The 22,041-nt window shown below is 29.9% G+C and overlaps 1 protein-coding gene across 1 annotated transcript; it reads right to left on the bottom strand.

The window, feature by feature from the left end:
• Positions 1-6,930: 6,930 nt before the first annotated feature.
• On the bottom strand, positions 6,931-8,124 carry HELRODRAFT_158795 (hypothetical protein; the record flags this gene model as incomplete). Its single annotated transcript, XM_009010780.1, has 2 exons — positions 6,931-7,715; positions 8,070-8,124. 2 exons carry the CDS (start codon positions 8,122-8,124, stop codon positions 6,931-6,933), a joined length of 840 nt encoding a protein of 279 aa, XP_009009028.1.
• Between the last annotated feature and the right edge of the window lie 13,917 nt (positions 8,125-22,041).

Genomic DNA, 22,041 nt, shown 5'->3' with positions numbered 1-22,041 from the left:
TGATTTTTTCATGAAATTTACAAAATCAAACTGGTAAATGTTTATAAACTCATAAACGATTTTATAAATATAACTTTGTAAGCTATTTTTCCCACTTATTTTTGTCAGAAATTGTTATACTTATTATGTTAGTATCAATAAAATGATTTTATAAATAATATTTTCAAAGCCTTTTTTAGTAGATTAACTGTAATGGTTTTAATAAATTCCATCATTATCATATTCTAATTTCCACAGATTAGCCATATAATCGGCGTGAGCTGCATCAGCTTCATTATAGTTGTATCCTTTGAAATAAAAAATAACATTGAAATAAAAATCAATCAATCAGTTTGTAAAGCGCTATTTACGCCATGCTCAACAGCGCTTCTCAATGAATTTTACAAACAGATGGGTCTTGAGATCCGCTCTGAATTTCGTAAGTGATAGAGAAGTAGTTAGAGAAGGTGATAGAAAGTTCCAAAAAAAGGGCCAAAAAAAGCAAACACAGATTCAGCAAAAAGTGTTAAACACAAGTTAAGAAGAAGTGAGAATAAAAAGACGATTGTGAACCAGGGCGTTTATGTTTAATTAATATACCTGATAAGTATTGATACTTATGAAATTATTTAGATTATGACTTGCACGTTGATGTATTAAATTTAAAAATTATTCTATATTATATATGAAGTCTGTTTAAGGAAACAAAATATGAAGAAATAGGAAAAAAGATAAGGACAATAGCAACTAGACGAGTAGCATAGTTGAAAGCTTTTTTTGAAGGATAGAGTATAGAATTAGGAAGAGCCTTAGAGCAAGTTACAATAATCAATCCTTGATAAAACTAAAGAAGTAACAGGAAGGAGAAGAGTTGGATCACCAAGAAAAGGCAAAAGTTTTTATTCCACGTTTCTAAAAATAAGAACTTTTAGCAAAACTACTAATCTGAAAAGCAAGAGACATGCTAGAATCAAAGATAAAGTCTAAACTACAAAACTTATGAGAAAATTGAGTTTCATAATCAATTAAGATACATAGTTTAAAAAAAATAACATTGCAACAAAAATTCAATAAATAAATGAATCAAATTAACGTCTCGGAGTGATGATGTTTGGAAAGCACGAGCATCTCTTGCAGTAGCACTCCATGACATTCCTTGAACATTCAAAATGCTCTGGACACTTTGGGTTTCGATCTTGGCAGTAACAGTAATAATTGGCAACCGTATAAGCCTGGAATATGTACGGGTCAAAAGGTTTGTTTTCAAGGTTGTCATCGCAAAAGCTTGATTTCAAGCAAATAGGCACCATAACGCAAAAAACTAAAATTACAAACATGTTCAGTTTTTACGCTTGCTCAAGGTAGTACACGAAAGGTACAATTTAGAACGTGTCAATAGTTATTATAAGCATTTGAAAATTTGAATTATGCAAATATTTTGATCATGCATGTAAGTCTGCCAGATATTTTCAGCGATTATAATAACTTAGGTCCAAGTTTCAAACAATTATTGTTAGTTTATATAGTTTTGTTATGTTATTATTTTCTATTGCACTATTACCACTATTTTATTATTATTATGTATTGCAAGAGAGCTGGTCAGTTTTGTACAACTCACTGGTTTAATTCATAATACTTGTTTTTATTTGTCTTATTGGTTTTAAATTGGTTATTTGAATAGGAATAATTCGGTGGACTATGATGTATATGGAAAAATAAAAATAAATTTACGTACAAATATATATGAGAGCATACAAAATTTACACATACAAATTAATCCATATGAAAAGCAAAACCAATGAAATAAGTCAAAAATGTCTCCAGTCAGGCATTATATTTTTGTCAAACGAGCTTTAAACAAATTAATATCACTAGCCATCACAAACTCAACACTCAAACTATTCCATGTATCCACCACTCTGTTCGAAAATTTAAATTTCCCATGATTCGTTTTAAAATTATGAGTAGACAACTTAAATTATATTTTTTGTGGGGTTCCTTGTTATTTGAAATTTTGGTTTCTTTTGGAATCCTTATTCATGTGTTTTCATGAAATAAACTTATAAAAAAATTAAAAAAAAATGGATGCCTCTTTGTTTTTTCGTCGTCAGTCTCTTCAGTAACGGAAAGCCATTGATTTTATAAAAAGTATTAATAGTCATTTGCATGTTCAAAATACATCGAGATACATTTATCAACATTTATTTTCAGTTCCCATTTCACACTCTATTCATACAAATCATTCGAACAAGCTTGTAAAACCACCCAATCCTCATTACATGAAAAATGTTTAAATATCTTAGCGTCATCAGCATGCATATAAAGGCCAATCCCAGAATTCAATTTTCAAACATCCAAAATATCATTCATTATGAATGACAAACAACACAGGACCCAGAACACTTTCCTGTGGAATACCACTGTCCACTTTAAAACGATCATATGTGCATCCATTCCATTTAACTTTCCAACGCTTTTAATACAAAATGACATCAACAATAATGGACATTTGGGTGGTTAAGAGGGGGTTAGACAAATTTACCAAATACTAAATAAAAAATAATCACAAAATGATGGCACTGAAGTTTTTTTTCCAAATTAATTCATTTTAAACATAGATTATCATCGTTAGTAATTTTATTCAATTTATAAACAAATTGTATCTTGGTGATATCTTTCGAATAAACCAATCGTCAAATATTCAAAATCAAAACATTGTTGTGAAGAATTTTCCACCCCAACCAGAATAATCCCAATTGTCACCTTCTCCACCATCCTCTCCCATGTATCTATCATCTTCCATGCATAGCTGGCATCGAAACATTAATAAAATTTTAGAACGAAAGATTGTTAATTCTAATTATAAATATTAAAAGGAATTGATTTCTACAACGAATTCGGGGTGACTGTCACGTTTTACAGGATCTGCTCTCAAAGCATTTGCAAATTTGTTGAAAAGCTCATTTGCATCGAATCGGATTTTTTTAATTTGCTATGACGATCAAAAAATAATGACAGACGAATGTAAACAGTAGAACATCAAGTTAAATGTGATTATTTAATGTTCTGATTAAAAAACATCTTACTCAGAATAGAAGTTTTATTAAATGATTAGCAAACAAACAATTTATATGGTAGTCTTTAAATTTTTGTCAAACTAATATTAATAAAATGTTTATAATTTGCTTTCTTTTAATATCTTATGATTTTTGTTTCTATATTTATTTGCATTTACGTTTTATTTATAATTATCACAATTTTTTATTTATTTTATTACAATTCATTTTTCAATATTTTTCAAAGGCATAAACAGCAAACATACAGTGCGTTTGAATACACGTGAAACAGCGTATAACACACACTGCACACACACACTGCACACACACACACACACACTGGTATGCGGGATTTTTTTGTAATCGAATCCGGTCCCAGCAGTATCAGTACCAGGCACTTTAACGCTACACCATCGCGCAGTATGCATTCACATATTGTAGTCAAAATGAATAATCATATTAAAATAGATTTAGCGCATGCAACAAGAAGATAAAAATGTACGAAAGAAGACTGAATCAAAATTTTTTTTAATATTTATAACAATAAAAATAATATTATATTATATTATATAACAATAACAATTTTATATTTTATACGTTCATTAACTTTTCAATGTTCTATTATTTAGTGAATAAAATTTAATTCTTAATGTGTTTAACACGTTTAACATAAGCTCTTGCAAGTGCAAGTTTTCATTTTCCTGGTTTAATGTTTGACAAAAGTTTGCAATTTAGTCCTATCTATGCAAAATAAACCAAACAACTTTTGAAAATATTTTCAAGCTTTATGTAAAACGACCTTCATACAGAAAAATGCATACTTGTTAGAAAAAAGTTGCGTTATGTTTGTAAGCAACCTTTGCACTTCAACAAAACTTACATTATATACTCAACTGTTCTCAGAAATTTTTTTATAAACGTGAGGCTGACGTTTAAGAGTTCACACAGAATATAAAATAGATTAATGTGACGCTATGTCATTAAAATCATTGATGCATCTTACTGCCGATTTTGTATTGGAATAATTTTTGTTAAAACTGTTATCAGAAATAGAACACATTGTTGCCAGTTTCTTTAAATTTTTTAACAGCTGAATGATTCCATCTAATCAGCAGCGTTAAACTCGATTGACCATTTTTTGGACCTTAGTTTTTAATTTCGCAAGCTGCTTCAGTTTTGACGATCATTTTTGGCTGCAAGCGCAATGCATAATCGTGGCGTTAATTAATTGCTTTAATACAATATTTTGATAGCAATTATTTTTACTAAAAGCTTGTAAACGCTTTTGTTACATTATATTTTCGTTAAACGAAATGTCATCTACCTTCAGAGCGGCAGGCAAGCATGTTTTTGTCAGTTAACCTGGATCAATGAATGCTTTTATTAGTATTATCTTTTATTAGAAACACACGTGACTATGTGTTCCAAAAAAACACAGAATTTTTGCAACCTTATTTTTATTTCTAGATAATTTATATCTAAAAATTATATATTTTTGAGCTCTGAAAATAAATAATCCAGTTGTATAGATATCGGAACTTTATAAATTTGAAGCTGAAAAGTCTGGTGAAAAAGAAAAAGTTTCCAGCTCTTTAAATTTATTACAAATTTTGTTGAAATTATTTTTTAAATCACTAATCTTTGAAAGTATAATTTTTAATATGTTTGCTCATTTTCCATCAAATAACTTGAAATAAAAAAAATTATAGATGTCCTTCAGTCAGAGTACTCAAAAAATGTCACTAGTTTGGCTTTGTTCGGGTTAAAACCAAAAAATGATGCTCCAGGTTTTAAAAATGTAAAGCTATTTAAAAATTTCTCTAGCCATTGCAGTTGCGTCAGTTCAGTTCAGTCTTGAAATCGACATAGGAGCCGCATTGAGATTGTTCCCTAGCAGTTGTTTCACGGGGAGATTGTTCGCTGGCAGTTGTTCGACCAATAATGAAAATTAACAAATCAGAAGGGATCGCGGTCAACAACGAATTAATATTCGTGAAGTCCCTGTGTCACTTAATGAATATCACCACATTTCAACTACTACAGAGTGTTAAAAATCGGGTTTTGTGGAGGTCGATGGCCTCCAATGTCTTGAAAGGATTAGGCACGAGAAAGAAGAAGACGATCTATGGAGTGTTTAAATAGGTACTAATATTGGCGCCGGATTGTAACTGGAGAATAAAACATGTGTGTGTAGTGATAGGATGGTACTAGTGTAAATGAATGTAGGTTATGTATGTAAATTATATTTCATATAATTATCTATGTTTAGGTATTTTTTGAATTTCTATTCTATGCTTGTAAATTAGGTTTCATTACTTTGGTATCATCTTATATATAAATGCAAATAGCACGTGGTTATATTTTATTATTCCACGTGGTTATATTTTATTATTGTTGGCTTTGTAAACGATCCTGGAATTTAATTTTTCTATTTTAGGTTGGTTATTCATTTATAATTTCTGTAATATTTCATATTGTTTCAATTGATTTTATTTATGTTCTTTATTCACTCATTTAGATATTCCATTTTAGATTAATAAATCAGGTTATTCGAAAGCAAACTTTATAATGATTATATGCGAGTGAGTAAAATGTAGCAGTGTGAATGTACGTTGTTAATTAAAATATAAAATAAAATATGGATGAGAACAAGTGTCAGCTCACCTCGCACGTACAAATGAGGGTATCAAAAAATATATGACAAACGTACACCATACTCATCAGATTACAATTCTCGATTCAGCAACACACCCTGGTCGGTGGAAAATTTGGGAGGCCCTTTACATCAACAAATTCTAACCAACTATGAACAAACAAGCAAACTAACAGATTTGAACACATTCTCCCATTGTTTTCCCAGTATTGCGATTTAACGCCGACGGTCCATAGGAAACGATCCACAGCAGGTCAAGTTGCCGAAACTGTACGAATACCTTCTAATATTTGATAAACTCCACACTTCAATACTACGCAGCCTGTGATCACTCGTCAAAAATCCTACGTCGTCACGTCACTCGCAACGTTATTCTAATATTTAATATTAAAAACTCATTTATTTTGCTCTCATTTCATCCATATTTAATTTTATTTTTATATTTTAACTAACCCTAACCCTAACTCAACGTATATTCACAATGCTACATTTTACCCGCTTGCATATTATCTTAACCTACACCCATTTACCATCCCATCACTACACACGTTTTGTTTCCATTTCCGATCTGTAATATTGACATCCGCACTTGCTAATTTAAATTTAATTTTATTTCATTTCAACATTTAAATCATATTTATTTATTTGTTCCATTTTACTCACTTTATATATTTGTTTTATTTATTTTCAATTCAACGTTTAATTGCTTTTTATTAGTACTACAGGATAATCACTCTTACTCTAAGTTTGCAGGCTATTCCTATATGTATTTTAATCCAATCTTGTTTAATTATTTTACTTTGATACAGCTGTTTCAAACACAACTGTTTCAAGCGCAAACTTTGTTGAACGTTTATTCGAATGCCAACAGTAATAGAAACACTAAACTAATCCAAGTAACTACATAAATTCCATTAACGACTTCTCTACAAACCTCGCTACAAAATTCACTCATTGCAACATCTTATACAGCCTCTACATTAGATTTTTACAATCCTCTGTAGATGAAAAGATTTTGTTGTTTACAATCAATGGCAAATAGCAATGATAACAAACATAACAAAATAAAAAATTTACTTATTCGATCATTCAAGCCGTTATGACAATCTATAATCACAGCTATTAATCAGTTTGTGGTCGAGACATATAAAATGAGATGAAATAAATTAACCAAAACAAAGATTTAAATAATTATCATTAAAAATTTTAGAAAATTTTTTGAAAAAAAATATAAAGCAAATTCTACATAGGAATCCAATGCTCTGGATAGTATGCTGATCGGTTAAGATTTTTGTCCAGAGACGATCCCACGCGAGGATAATCTTTGTAGTAGATGGTTTGTGCTTTGCTGTTGAACCATGCAGCCCACCATCCGAACGTTCCTGTCGATATTATTAAACCATTACTTCGACATAATATGGCGAAATCTTGAGCGATACTATCATGGAAAAACATATATTTCACAGATGAGTTATGTTGTAGCCTTTCGTTAGCCTTGAAACCTTTGATTACATTTTCCATATCGTCAGATATAATAAGAAACAAAACTGTTTTAAACTTCCGGATGAAATAATTGCTGGCCCTTTCAAAATAAGTCATGTCAGCTGTTGTAAGTCCATAATCAACTTGCGATTGGTGTAGAAAATCTCCCTTCCTCCAATGTACTGACACGATGAAAGCATTTCCTGTCGTCAAATTAAACGCTTCTTTATTTTCATCAGAGCTGTTGCTGTTAGTTTTGAGGCTGAAACTACGATTTTTCAGGGTTGAATTAAAATCATTCATATTTTCCATTTTCGAAGAGTTGAATGTAATGTAAGAAATGGAAGACATGCGAGCAAATATTTTTTTCAAGTTATTTAAAATAGTCTCCGCCAAAGGATAGGCGTCATGTTTTAAGAACAATAACATATTATTCATCGTGGCGTTGACGCTGCTATCTTTCACGTATGCAAAAGTTTGACTCAGTCCACACAACTCAACTGTCTTTACATCGGCTCTTGATAATTCGGTTAAATTTTTTCTATCTTCAAATATTCGATCAAAATTAAAATGGGGTAATAGTATTGAGCGTTTTGGGTTTAATTCTTTCCAGTCTTTAAACCTTGAATTGTAAAATATTAAAATATTATTTAAGATTGAAGTGGAAAAAAAACTTAAGATTCATGGTATCGGACTCAGATCGGGATCAAAATGATGGATCCGTACGGAGGCGAATCCAAATGATGGATCGGTGCAGATTCGAATCTAAATTAATCTAAAAGGTTACTTCCAAAATTCAAACTCACAAAAGACTTAACCAAATCGCAGGATAGTGGCCCAAATTATTTTTCTCAAATTTATTATTTAACTAAATCAAATTGTAAATTAAAGTTTATTACTTACTTTAACAATATAATTGGTTGCGGCTTGTCCAATGATTATGCGTTCATACATATTTATTAATTATTTTTTGTATAATTGTTGGCTTTTATAATTTCAAAAAGTTTCTTTATATTTTTTTACGGTTATTCTCATTTTCTCAACAAATTGTTCTAGCATCACAGCTAAAATGATTAATTTTGAAGAGCAGATTATAATATACAAAAAAATTATAAAAATAAAAATGTAGATAAAAAATATAAACTCTGGCATTCTTTTAAAAGTTTCACAATAATTCATATTAAGTAAATTTTACCTGACCGCAATGTTGGATATAATTGACATACACATTGCCATCGTCCCTATCAAACATTGCGAATGATTGACTTGCTTCAAATTTCAAGAATTATTAAACAATTTGAAATACCACTAAACTGTTTTTTTTAGTTAATGGCGTTGTTTTATCAGACTGTAAATGGTTCGCCATTAAAGCCTGATGTAGTGATATACTTTTGTGGTAAAATAAAAAATAAAAATTGAAAAAAATGCAGGTGTATGCTCAACGTCATTAAAACCACATGTAACAGACTTCATCTATTATTACGCCTATGTTGGTCAGTAACAAAAACAAATTCAAACGTTTATACGTGTAGTGTAGATTCTAAAATTAGGAATAGTTTACAATTAATACACAATTCATGTTCACAAATTGTTGAAGAACAAGGCGTGGCTCGTAGCATTGAACAACAATTTTCGAGTGATCCGCGTTTGGATGGTTGGTCTTTTTGTGAGTTGACCGTTGCATTCAATTTAATGACTCAAATAATATTCAACAATCTGACCAACCGTAAAATAAAAAGTTAAGGTGGAAATCTGTTCATACGACAAGTTCATGTGGCAGTGGAGATGAATTATGATTCAATTGCAAGCCTTGTCAAAAATAAGTTGTCCAAAATAAGTTGTGTTATGAAGCTGAAGCAAGCTTGATTAGGCCTACAGATTTTTGGGCCGGTTTTTGAGGTTAAAAAGTTCAAATGTCTATTATTTTTTTCCAAAGTTTAGAGGACCCAACAGCACACAAACATCGTATATAAATACGTGTTAAATGACGCACCAGACACGAAGAATGATGCAGGCGGGCACCTTTTGGACCCACTGCGAAACAGGACCAGGCGACCTTAAACACTAGACCATTGAGTGCATAATATCTTCATTTTGTTTTATTTGAACAAACCAAATAAATTATTGTAAAATCACTTTGAAATAATGAATATTAAAATGATTTTATATTATGATTAAATCATTTTTTTATTAATTTCGATATTTAAATATTTGATGATCTTTCAAAAGCAAACATCAAACTGTTTGGTAGTAAGTAATTAAAGAATAATGATGAAAATCAATTTTTTTTTAATTCCATTTATTCACAAAAAAGTGAGAGGCAGCCTAGCAATAAATGCTTATCTAGGGTTGACTCCCATAAAACAAGAAATAACATAGCAAGTAATAAAAAAAAAACACAATAACATAAATGAGTAAAATAAAATTCTTCAATGTTCTTAAATTTTTATGAATAAACTTAGAAATAAAACATTGATACATTTAAACTTAAAAGATGAATAAAATTAAAAATAAAATATTAATAAATTTAACTTAAACAATTTAAAAAAGGTTCTCAACCTCTTTTTAAATTCTGTTAGATTATTAATTGATCTTAAATATTGTGGCAGATTATTCCATTTATAAGGTGCATAATAACAAAAGTTTCTGGATGTTATTTTATTTAAATTCATTAATGGCTTGATTATATTAGTATTGTTAGTTCTGTCAATCCAGGGGTTAGCTATAAATTTAATCGTATTAATTAACATTATATCAGTTGTAGATGTTATATTGTTGATAATTTTAAATGTTAGTAAAGATGATTTATAGAAATTTATTTCAAAAATTGATAAAATATTATTATTAAATATATTGCAATTGGAGTGATTATAATCGATTTTAAATAGAAAATTAATTATATTTTTTTGTGCGCTAAATAATTTGTTAAGTGTTGAAATGTTTGTATTACCCCATATCAGGTTACCATAGTAAAAATGACTAAAAATTAATGATTGGTAAAGTAGTCATTTAGTATTATTATTTTAAAAAAATTTTAATTCGTATCATTATGCCAAAAATTATATTAATTTTTGTTTGAATTAGTTTGATGTGATCATTAAAGTTAAGTTTATTGTCGATGCATACACCCAGAAGTTTAAAGCTATCAACTTTTGTTAAGCTCTGTTCATTATTTTCCTTGGTGTTCAATTTTAAAGTTATGTTATGCATAGGTGTATTTCTTTTATTTGGAACAATCATGAATTTTGTTTTTTTTTTAAGTTCACAGAGAGTTTATTTAATTTAGACCACTTTTCAATTTTAGAGAGAAATGTTTCAGTTTTGTGAATTAAATCAGGTATGTTATTTGAATTTGCGCACATAGTGCAGTCATCTGCATAGATGATTAAATCTATATCTGAGTTAAGATGTACTTGTACATTAACTATGTCATTTATGTATATATTGAAAAGAAGTGGTCCGAGGTCCACACCACCTTGTGGAACTCCGCTTAAAATTGGTAGTTTGTTAGAGTTTTTATTTTTTATTGTAACATATTGTAGACGGTTTTCTAGATCAATAGTAATAGTAATAATAATAATAATATTTAGTATAGTAACAATGAAAATTGGTGGTGGTTTTACATTTTCCGATGTTTTAAATATCTCATCAGTCAGTCAACACCCTTAAAATAATTTTGAAAAGAAGACTCATTTTTTAAAAAACAAATTTGTTTTTGAAACTTCCCAATTTAAAAAAGCATTTATAACTTGTGTGTACTTATTAACCAACATACATACATATGTAGTTCATTTGTTCTGATGTGAAGATTTGAAAATGGAATTTAAAATTGTAGGATATAAAAGATTTTTCAAATTAATCGCAAAGAAAATCTTAAAACAAGCCATGGATAACAAAGAATTTTAAAAAAATGTTAATAAAGAAAAAAATCCCATATAAAAATTTTTGAAAACAACCATCCTCAGAAAATTCTTTAACATTCAAATCATATAGTAATCTGTGGACAAAAATTAGGTTTAAATTGAAGAAACAATATTATTTTAATCTCTTTGAGCAAAACCGGAAAGACAGCAAAAAAACCTGGTAAATTATCAACAAAATTTCCAAACATAATAATATTTAAAAAAATCAAACAGAAGTATAACATCAAACAATCATCCAATTGATAACCCAGAAACAATTACTTCTTAATTAATTCTTAACAATTACTTCATCAATCTGGCCTCTAATTTACAACTATCGTTTGCCAACAACAGTGATTGGATAAATTATCTTCAAAATAGGTCACCAAATTCTTTTTTCTGCTCCTATGTGACGTCGGACGAAATCATTGCAACTGGTATGAAACCCAAGACTTCAAGCGGATACGACGGCATATCAACAAATGTTGTAATTGCTACAATTCATTCAACTGCCAAGATCCTTGAGTATCTCATCAACATGTCATTAGAATTGGAACATTTCCGAAGTGTTTTAAAATTGCAAAAGTTATCCCCGTTGCAAAAGATAGTGGTAATACTGATTACAAAAATTTCCGTCCAATCTCATTATTGCCATCCTTCTCGAAGATTGTTGAAAAATTGATGCATATTAGATTAACAAGTTATCTTGAAAGATGTAATGTCTTGTTAAATCATCAATTTGGTTTCCGTGAAAGCCATTCGACAGAGCTGGTAGTAGTGGATCTGGTCAAGAAAATTGGTGAAGCTAGTGAAAATAGTGAAAATACTACGTCATTGGTATATGCCTTGATCTGTCAAAGGCCTTTGACTGTATCGATCACTCGATTTTGCTTCGAAAACTTGAACATTATGGGATAAGGGAACCATCCTTGGGCTGGTTTTGTAGTTACTTGTCGTCACGATTCCAATTTGTTTTATGGAGCAATAAAAATTCAGAAAAACAAATCAAAAAATAGGAGTACCACAAGGCAACATACTGGGCCCTCTCCTTTTTACTCTGTTTGTGAATGATCTTCCAAACGCATCTAAATTCTTCAATTATGCTTGTTTTGCTGATGACACCAATGTATTCAGCAGAGGGAACAATATCTGAATTACAAAGAGCCATTTAAAATTAAGATTTATAATCTAGAAATAAGTAAATGTAAAACTATTAAATTTCTCGGTGTACTTTTAGATCAAAAATTAACTTTTTGTGATCATATTAATAATGTCGTGACCGACCGGTCTCATAAACAAGATAAAGTTTTATCTTCCAAAAGTTGCCCGAATTTACTGTTTCGCTAATTATGTATGCCGTATGTGACTTACTGCAACGTTGTCTGGGCTGGAACCTATCCTTCCATCACAAAGCCAGTTAAACTCACGTTGAAAAGAGCAATCAGGATAGTAACAATGTCAAAGTGGAGGTCCCATACGAAAGAACTGTTTGTGAAAACAAAGAATCTCAATTTTGATCAATTAGTTAATTATTTTACTTTGATATTTGTTTATAAACAAATTAACAATAAATTGACTGCTATTTTTAATAATTATTTCAGACATGTATGCAGCTATAGACAAATAAGCTATTTGCAATCGAATAGATCAAAAACTAATATATTACATTTGCACGTTATATGTAGAGGTACACGAATTTGGAATTTCATTATTAAAAGCGGCTTTCTCTATAATAACATTTCAATTAACATTTTTAAAAATAAGCTTAAATCTTTTATTCAAGAAAATAATTTGTTTGCTTAACCAATTAATTTTTGTTTATTCTGTTATATATTGATTTATAATGAACTATGTTGATGATATACTGACACTGTATGGAAGCCTGTATAGTAGCTGTGTGTATAAGTATGTACATGCACATGTATGAGTATTTTTGTATGAGTAAGTGATAATTAACATTTCATTATAATCAACTGTCTACTAAGATATAATTGCAGAAATATTTTCTTTTCTTGATGATATTCATTTTATATTTTATGTTTCTTCAGCAATGACAAACATTGATTTTTGTTTGGGTGACTGTGCCCGATGAGTTTCTATTGACTCCTCACAGTCATCCTTTGCCTTTGATTTTATTTTTGGAGGTGAAAATAAATAAATAAAAAAAAATGCATAAAAAGTTTTCTAGTTGTCAATTTTGTAGTCGACTGCATACATCTTTGAGTAAACTTCATTGCGATACCGATACCGACTATGGTAATCTTAAAAGGACATTGCAATATTGGTGAGGATGGTTCTACAGAATCACTTTAGAAATTAAATTTCATTGAGGGTTTGGAGTGCACTGACACAATTCAACATAAAAAAAAAGTATTTTTTAAAACCCACATCAATGAAATATTTTCATGAATCTCGCCCCCTACCCAAATTTGCCACTGTGCACACTTTTGAAATAACTTGATATAGCGAACTTGTGAATTTAAAAAATTTCTAATATTTACATTAAAAATCGTTTCGAAAAGTGAAAATTTTGATTTTGATAATGATTTCCAAGTTATATCTTTAGGCACGAATTTGCTGTTATTGATTTTTAATAAAAAAAAAATATAATTTAAGTCACACGGATAAAATGTCATTCTTGAATATGTGGCTAGACTAAACTGCAAGATGGTTTATTCTGATGAAAAAAATGCATATCTTGTTTAGGCAAAATCGATCGATTGTTCCTCACCGCAAATTTTGAAAATTTAACTCAATTTTTTAATTTTTTAACAAGAATTTTTTCTACTTTTTATATCAGTAGCAGTTTAAATATGTTTTGACAACTTTCGTTGAAATGTAACAAAGATTTTTTTAAGCAGTTTATTATTCTAAGCACGACAAAGGTGTTCAAGTGGTTATTTCATTGAAGATTGTTTTAGATGCAGTGGCTATTTCAAGAAGGCGTTTTTTTCGAGTTCTTATATGTAAAAAATGTATCAATTCTAAAAACTTTGATTAAGACTTTAAAGCAGCTACATAAAACTACATAATATAAAAGCAAACCAGTTGTTCTCATTTTATATTCCAGTTTATAATTAGTTACATATTCATCACTTATCCATTTAAGTTTTGCCGTATCAACTTGTAAGAGATCATTCAACTAATTATAATTCATTCACTGACTAAAGAAGGTGGGTGAATTATAATTAGCGCTGAATTTTTAAATAAATACTAATGGGTGTATATCCAATGATATGATAATTTTAAAGTCTTGTAAATGCAAACAGAAGATGCAAAACTTAAAAAAGTCAACTGATTAATGTAAAAATTAATTTGGCTTAAAATCAAAAATATAAACATATAAAACACCTGTAATACATTTTGAACATAGTGCGTAATAAACAAAATCTTCCGATTGGTTGGTGAGTAAGAGCACAAAATAGAAAACATTGCAACAACTACCCCATCCAGACGACTGACTATGCAAAACGATAGGGCGCGATAGAGATATATCTTCCAGAAAAACACAACACGAATATAAATCGACAACAACACCAACACAGGCACAATAACTTAAGCTCGAACCAGCATAAGCCATACTGGCAGATATCAATCAGACAAGTGATAACCAACTAGTAACAAAACTTTTATGACGCACTAAAATAATGATAATAATAGATGTTGTTTTGTCATGTGCGTTGTTCAAGTGGTTATTCATTTATAATTCCTCAACCTCTGTCACGTGCGTTTTGTCATGTGCGTTGTTCAAGTGGTTATTCATTTATAATTCCTCAACCTCTGTCACGAATAAAAGATGCATTGTGATCGAATTTAAGATTGTTTGGAACTAAATTCTAAAACTAATGAAATATTTCAAACATTACTTAATTAGATTAAATCGAATTAATAATATTATCAAAAATAAAAATGTTTTTATCCACGCAATTAATTTTGCAATCAATTTTACAAAAAATGTTTCTATCCGTGCAAAAATTTTTATAAAAAAGTAAATAATTTTAAGCAGAAATTATGTTTAACACTGGCAAGTTTTGATGTATTAACGCCCCAGTGAAATATCTATATCTATAAAGAATGTAAACAACCAAGCATCATAACGCCTGGCATTGGTATAATTGCGCTCCATAATTCGAATTCAAATATAAATATTTTTACAGATTGCAATTATTTATTAGAGTCGTCTTTGTCGTCATCACCATCATCACCGAGATCATCTCGTTCATCATCATCAGCACCAACACCACCATTATACATACGACGACAGTGATGATGATGATGATAACAACGGTTTATTTTCATTATGTTATTTAGTATATTTTAATTTAATTTCAAGCGCTTTATATAATGCTCTGTAATGTTCATGTCATGTTAGAATCATGAACACTAGCAAAAACTTTGTGGATTGGTTACTTGCACAACGCATAAAGAATGAATGCCATAAAATAGTTCATAACAAGTTTTGAAATTTGCAAGTTCAACAGTTAGGTTGAAAAACCATTGCAGACCTTAATTGCATTTCCATTATTGGTGTGTGGGGGCGTTTTTTAGTAATATTGCGGGTTTTAAAGTTTCATATTAATCACATTTTAATTTTCAACCTACATTTTGATCTCTTTCAAAATATAATAAATTATTTTAACAAGTTTTCCATTAAAATTCAAGCAGTTAATTAAAATGCCTGCATGAACTTGAAAGTTTAGGGTGCCCAAATCGATAAAATCAGACAATAAAAAAAGTAATGGTAGTGTAGCGTGAACTTTCTCCACATGCTACGTGGCAGATGGAGTTGAATGCGAAGTCTTCCATTTGGTGGAATCATTGAAAAAACATAATTGGCATAAGTTATTGCCAAACATAGGTATGTCTTTTATAAGTTACGTTGAAATTTGTAGTAAGCGTTGTATATTTAAAATTTTTATATTCTTTAATAAAATAATCATTTGGCTCTCCTTTAAATTGTTTATATGTGTATGTATGTATGTTTGTTTGTTTGTATGTATGTATGTATGTATGTATGTTTGTTTGTATGTATGTATGTATGTATGTTTGTTTGTATGTATGTATGTATGTATGTATGTATGTATGTATGTATGTATGTATGTATGTATGTATGTATGTTTGTATGTATGTATGTATGTATGTATGTATGTTAAAACCAAAACATGATGAGTGACACTGAACCGTCAAACATCAAGTAACAAATGGATTAACACTTTGATTTGTCGTTAATTGCACATGTCGGCATTCAGTTGGATATTTTCAAGCACACAGACACGCAGGAACCGCTGCAACAAGCACGAAATGTGGTTAGTTGCGAAAAACAGTTCCCTGCTGTCGCCTGATCTGACGCTGATCATTTTACATATTGCCTTAAGAAATTTAAGGGTGTTGGGGTCCATCGGGCCGAGAACCTCGATACATATTGGCAAGAATTCCATCGAGGGGAGGGCATTCCCATATTTTTTTCATTTTCTCGTCCGCTGCCCTGGCCGCGGCCAAACCGCATTCTTTACTTGTCAGGTTTACAATATCGTTCGGCAAGGGTGCCAGGGACCGTAACATCCCACGCCAAACATCTACCGGCTCTGTATGTATGTATGTATGTATGTATGTATGTATGTATGTATGTATGTATGTATGTATGTATGTATGTATGTATGTATGTATGTATGTATGTATGTATGTATGTTTGTATGTATGTATGTATGTATGTATGTATGTATGTATGTATGTATGTTTAATTAAGAAGTACAAAATTTCATTAATTATTACAGACATGTTTGTTTACTTTTTCGTATGTACAGTGTATGTGTTTTGAACATATTTTATTTTCTCAAAAAGAGGGGTAAACTAAAAAGCAACCAAATGCTTGTAGGAAAGTCACCTTATCCAAATAAAATCAACATTGATCAACATAAACCAAAGATTAAAGTAGTTCAACAAAAATCAAAGATTAAATTAGTTCGAAATAAAAGGTGCATGGGGAATACATTCTTTAAAGTTATTACAATTGTTTATATTATTTTTATTAATATTTAATGTAAAATAATCAAACATAATTACCACTATATAAGTTATATATTAGTTTGAAATAAATGGTACAGGAGGAATACATTCTTTAAAGTTATTACGATTGTTAACATCGTTTTTATTATTATTAAATGTAAAATATCAAAACATAATTACCTCTTTATAACTTTTAAACACAGAAAACCAATAAAGATAACAAAAATTCTATAAATACATATAATCAATAACATTATTTAAATCCAGTGAATTCAAATAATAACAGGTAGTATTAAAGTCTAAAAAAATTACACGTAGATCCATTCATGCAATACACGCATTCTATCATTCACACATACTCACATACATACATACATGCACAAAACACAAAAGATACATAGAAAAAAAAACAACATAATTTTATATAATCGATAATAACAAACACTTCCTAATTCAAGAAAATAGTATTTTTTGAATCAGGTAGCGTTTAATTTTAGATTTAAACAAATGCAAGTGACTGAGAGCTTTAATCTCAAGTGGAATCACGGTATCCCAGACCTTTGGTTCTATTAGTTTTAAACTTATATTTATTAATTTTATTCGGGCTGGATTTGAATAGAAAGTAGGATTGTGTCTTAGAGGCTTACTATGAATAGTATTTATTAGAGTAAAAAAGTCTTTATAAGAAAGCGAAAGTAATTCATATAGGTATTTAAACATGAAATTTGAGACAAAGTATACATGGATGTTTATATTTAAAATTTTCAAAACAGAGTAATATTTTGAAATAGAACAAAATGGATGGAGATTTAGTAACAAACGAATGAAACGGTTTTGACACCGTTTGACCTGATTAAAGGGCACAGCAGGACAATTACCCCAAAGAAAGTTACAATAAACGAGATGAGGATAAATGAGTGTGTATAATTAGAAAATTACTTAGTGTGTCTGTTGAGGATCTTTTACTATTTTTTAAATTGTTAGCTATATTTAAAACCTCTGATTCATTAGTTAACTTTAAAAACATAAACTGATTAATTAGAAATTTAGATGAATATTGTGTTGAGATGGTTTGACTGATCGATTTTGCTATATTAGTGAAATGAGTATTCAGAGCATTATATATCTCTTTGGTATCTTCAATCGTTAAATTGTTAATATTGAGACTATTGATGAATAAAGAAGTGTTCTTGTTTAATTGAGCAAGCACAGTCAACACTAGCTTCATTCAAGACAGTTGATCAATCAACATATCTCAGAAAAAGTTTAATTAATCTTATATTATGTTTGGTAAGTCTGCGAACAAGTGAGGTGCATTCTAGCATTGACTTTAGCCTATATTTATTAGATAAAGAGAAAATAGGAAAATGGTCAAAAAAATCGGACACAAAGATTCCACTTTCTGACGCGTTAGAAACAATATTATCTATAAGAGTAAATGAAGTGGAGGTAACCCGAGTAGGAAAAAGTATCAAAGGACTAAAGCCATATGAAAGAAGCAAATTTTGAAAATTTTTATTATGAATACAATTTGAGTTTAGAAGATTAATATTAAAGTCCCTGACTGTATACGCTATTAGCGTCGATTTACATATATTTAAAATCAATTCAAATTTCATAATAAATAAATTAAAGAGAAATCTAAAACAAAATCAAGAGTTTATAAAATCTGCCAGCCCGTGCGAAAACCTAAAACATATGCGTCTATGTCTATCTATGTATGTGTCTATGTATGTACGCAAAAATCGATATATTTCATAATGCCAATCCAAGAACACAGACAGACAAACAAATAATTACTATAGCAACTGAGTTTAATTGGTAAATCATATATTATGTATGTATGTATGTATGTATGTATGTATGTATGTATGTATGTATGTATGTATGTATGTATGTATGTATGTATGTATGTATGTATGTATTATTATTATTATTATTATTATTATTATTATTATTACAACTTATGTAGCGCCAATTAAAATGTAAAATTTATCAAAAGCGCTCTCAAAATGCAAAAACAAAAACAATGTTAGGATGAAAACAAATAAGTCTTTAACAACCTTCTAAATGTCAACAAATTTAGACTAGGATCCCGTAAATGGCTTGGGAGATTGTTCCATATCCTAGGAGCCAAAACAGCAAAATTTCTAGATCCTATTCTTAACTGGCTTGTCTGTACAGCCAGGTAATTTGACTCATCAGATCGCAAATTGACATAATGAGGTGCCCTTCGTGTTGTTTTGTCTATCAAATATCTAGGTGCACAATTATTGATGCATTTAAAAATTAATACACAAGTTTTGAACAGAACACGATTTTTGATAGACAACCAATGTAGTTGCTTTAAAATTGGTGAAACATGGTCGTATTTAAAGGCGCCAGACACAACTCTAGTCGCACGATTTTGAATTGACTGTAACATCCCAAATGATTTTTCTGGTAAGCCGTTGAACAAACTGTTACAATAATCCAAACGCGAATGGATGAATGCATGCATTAACATCTTAAGAGTATTTTCGTCTAGCGATTTTTTTATCAATTTCAACCTACGTAGTTGGAAAGTGCAAACTCTCCTCAATGATTTTATGTGATGATCCAACGTTAACTTAGAATCAATGTCAATGCCAAACTTGAAGCATTTGTACAGAATTTCACTTTGACATTATCTATATCCAGTGATGAGATATTTATTTTTGAAAGCTGTTGCCAGGTTCCTACCGGCAGTAGTTTTGTTTTACTCTGATTAAGTTTTAGTCTGTTTTTAATCATCCATTTATTGACCTCTGCCAGACAACGTGTTAAGTTGTTACCCATCTCATCAAACTCATCTGGCGGGCAACTAGCAATAATCTGTATATCATCAGCAAAGGCATGCCCCGTGAATCCAAAGGACTTGATGACATCCAGGATCTCATGTGTGTACAACAGAAACAATATTGGTCCCAACACCGACCCCTGAGGAACTCCAAACATTATGTTTTTAATTCTAGACCAGGTTTTATTGTAAAAAATCTGTTCAGTAGGATTTGAAAAATATGAAGTGAACCATGCGAGTGCTGTCCCCTTTACACCAAAATCTTCACATAATCTCCGCAGTAGAATATCATGATCAACACAATCGAAGGCTGCACTCATATCTAGGAAAGAAACCAGCGATACATATTGGTTATCCATCGCTGCGCACAAAGTTGAAAAAACATGTAACAAGGCTGTTTCTGTCGAATGATATTTTCTGTATCCTGACTGATTACTATGCAACAAATTATTTTTAGACAAATGGTTTAACAGCTCGTTAGCGACAATTCTTTCCATTACCTTAGATATGAAGCGAAGATTTGATATTGGCCTATAATTGGTAATATCATTGACATCATGATCTTTTCCTTTAAGAAGTGGTATAACCATTGCATGTTTAAAGGATGCAGAAACGATGCCATTAGTCAAACACAAGTTGATTAGACTTGTCAAAAACCCAGAGAACAAACCAATGTGTTTTTTGAAGAAATACGTTGGAAGGCAATCAAGTAAACATGTTTTCGTTGAACAATTTGTAATTATTTTTATTATTTCTTCTTCACTATATTTCCGGAATATATATGTATGTATGTATGTATGTATGTATGTATGTATGTATGTATGTATGTATGTATGTATGTATGTATGTATAAATGTATGTATGTATGTATGTATGTATGTATGTATGTATGTATGTATGTATGTATGTATGTATGTATGTATGTATGTATGTATGTATGTATGTATGTATGTATGTATGAATGTATGTATGTATGTATGTATGTATGTATGTATGAATGTATGTATGTATGTATGTATGTATGTATGTATGTATGTATGTATGTATGTATGTATGTATGTATGTATGTATGTATGTATTTATTATTACTATTATTATTATTATCAAACACTTATAAAGGGCCCATTAAAATAAATATCTCTCACAAGCGCTATCGAAAAAAAGAAAAATAATAAATGAACAGTGAAATAATGTACATGAAAACATCTAAGTTATTTGCCCGTATAACTTCATTAAACAATAGGGCTCTGTTGACAGCTGATCTTACATTCAAAAGTCCGCCCTTAAGCATTGCCTGACGTTTGCTGGTGTTTTTCCTCTTCAAAGATTTGAGCGTTTTTAACATAGCCAAACGTGGCAAATTTGGTTTCAGTATTCTGGAACGAAACAGATTTTTCCAACAAAGCCCTTGATATATCATATACGGCTCCACTTCTGGCACTTCTCAGACATGAGCGATAATGAAGTATTGCAAACAAAACTCCAAAAAACGTAATTGAATAGTCGAAAATTAATTTCAGTATTAGCAACTTGTTTACTAAATTATTAATTGTTAATCATGATCAATATGCCGTAATTTCGCCGCCCACTTGTTGTTCTGACATTTAAATACTTGATGTTATATATCATTTATATTTGTGCGAATTATATAAATTGATTTATCATTATAAGACAAATAAAACTAAAAATTAAAATATTACATTTTTACTTTTCGATATGTTTCAATTTATAAAAATTTTTAAAATTTATTGAAACATTATCATTTGGCAAATAATAATAATAACAATATGCTTTGATGCACGTGTGTACATTGAGTCAGGTTACAGTAGTAACGTGACTGTAACAGCTTTAAATTATTCATTCAATAATTGAATTTATACAGCTTTTAAAAATATTCAAATCTTTTGCATCAATTGCTTCTTAGATAAGTTATTCAAATTGTTGACCATACGATTTGTAAAATACTTTTTTCAGCAGTTTTCTTCTTTAACTTTTTCCATTCGTAATCTTTTATTGTGTCCTCTTGTTCTTGGGTCAAACTCGAATATCGGTTCATTATGCCAGTTTATTACATCTGTGCCTATTTACAAATTTGTACATCTGAATTAGATTACCTCTGGTTCTTCATTTTTTTAACGTTGTTAA

This window comes from Helobdella robusta (genome assembly GCF_000326865.2).
Source record: "Helobdella robusta unplaced genomic scaffold HELROscaffold_1, whole genome shotgun sequence".
In the NCBI taxonomy this organism is placed as follows: domain Eukaryota; kingdom Metazoa; phylum Annelida; class Clitellata; order Rhynchobdellida; family Glossiphoniidae; genus Helobdella; species Helobdella robusta.
Note: the sequence above shows the minus strand (reverse complement) of the source record. Positions and strands in the feature narration are given on the sequence as shown.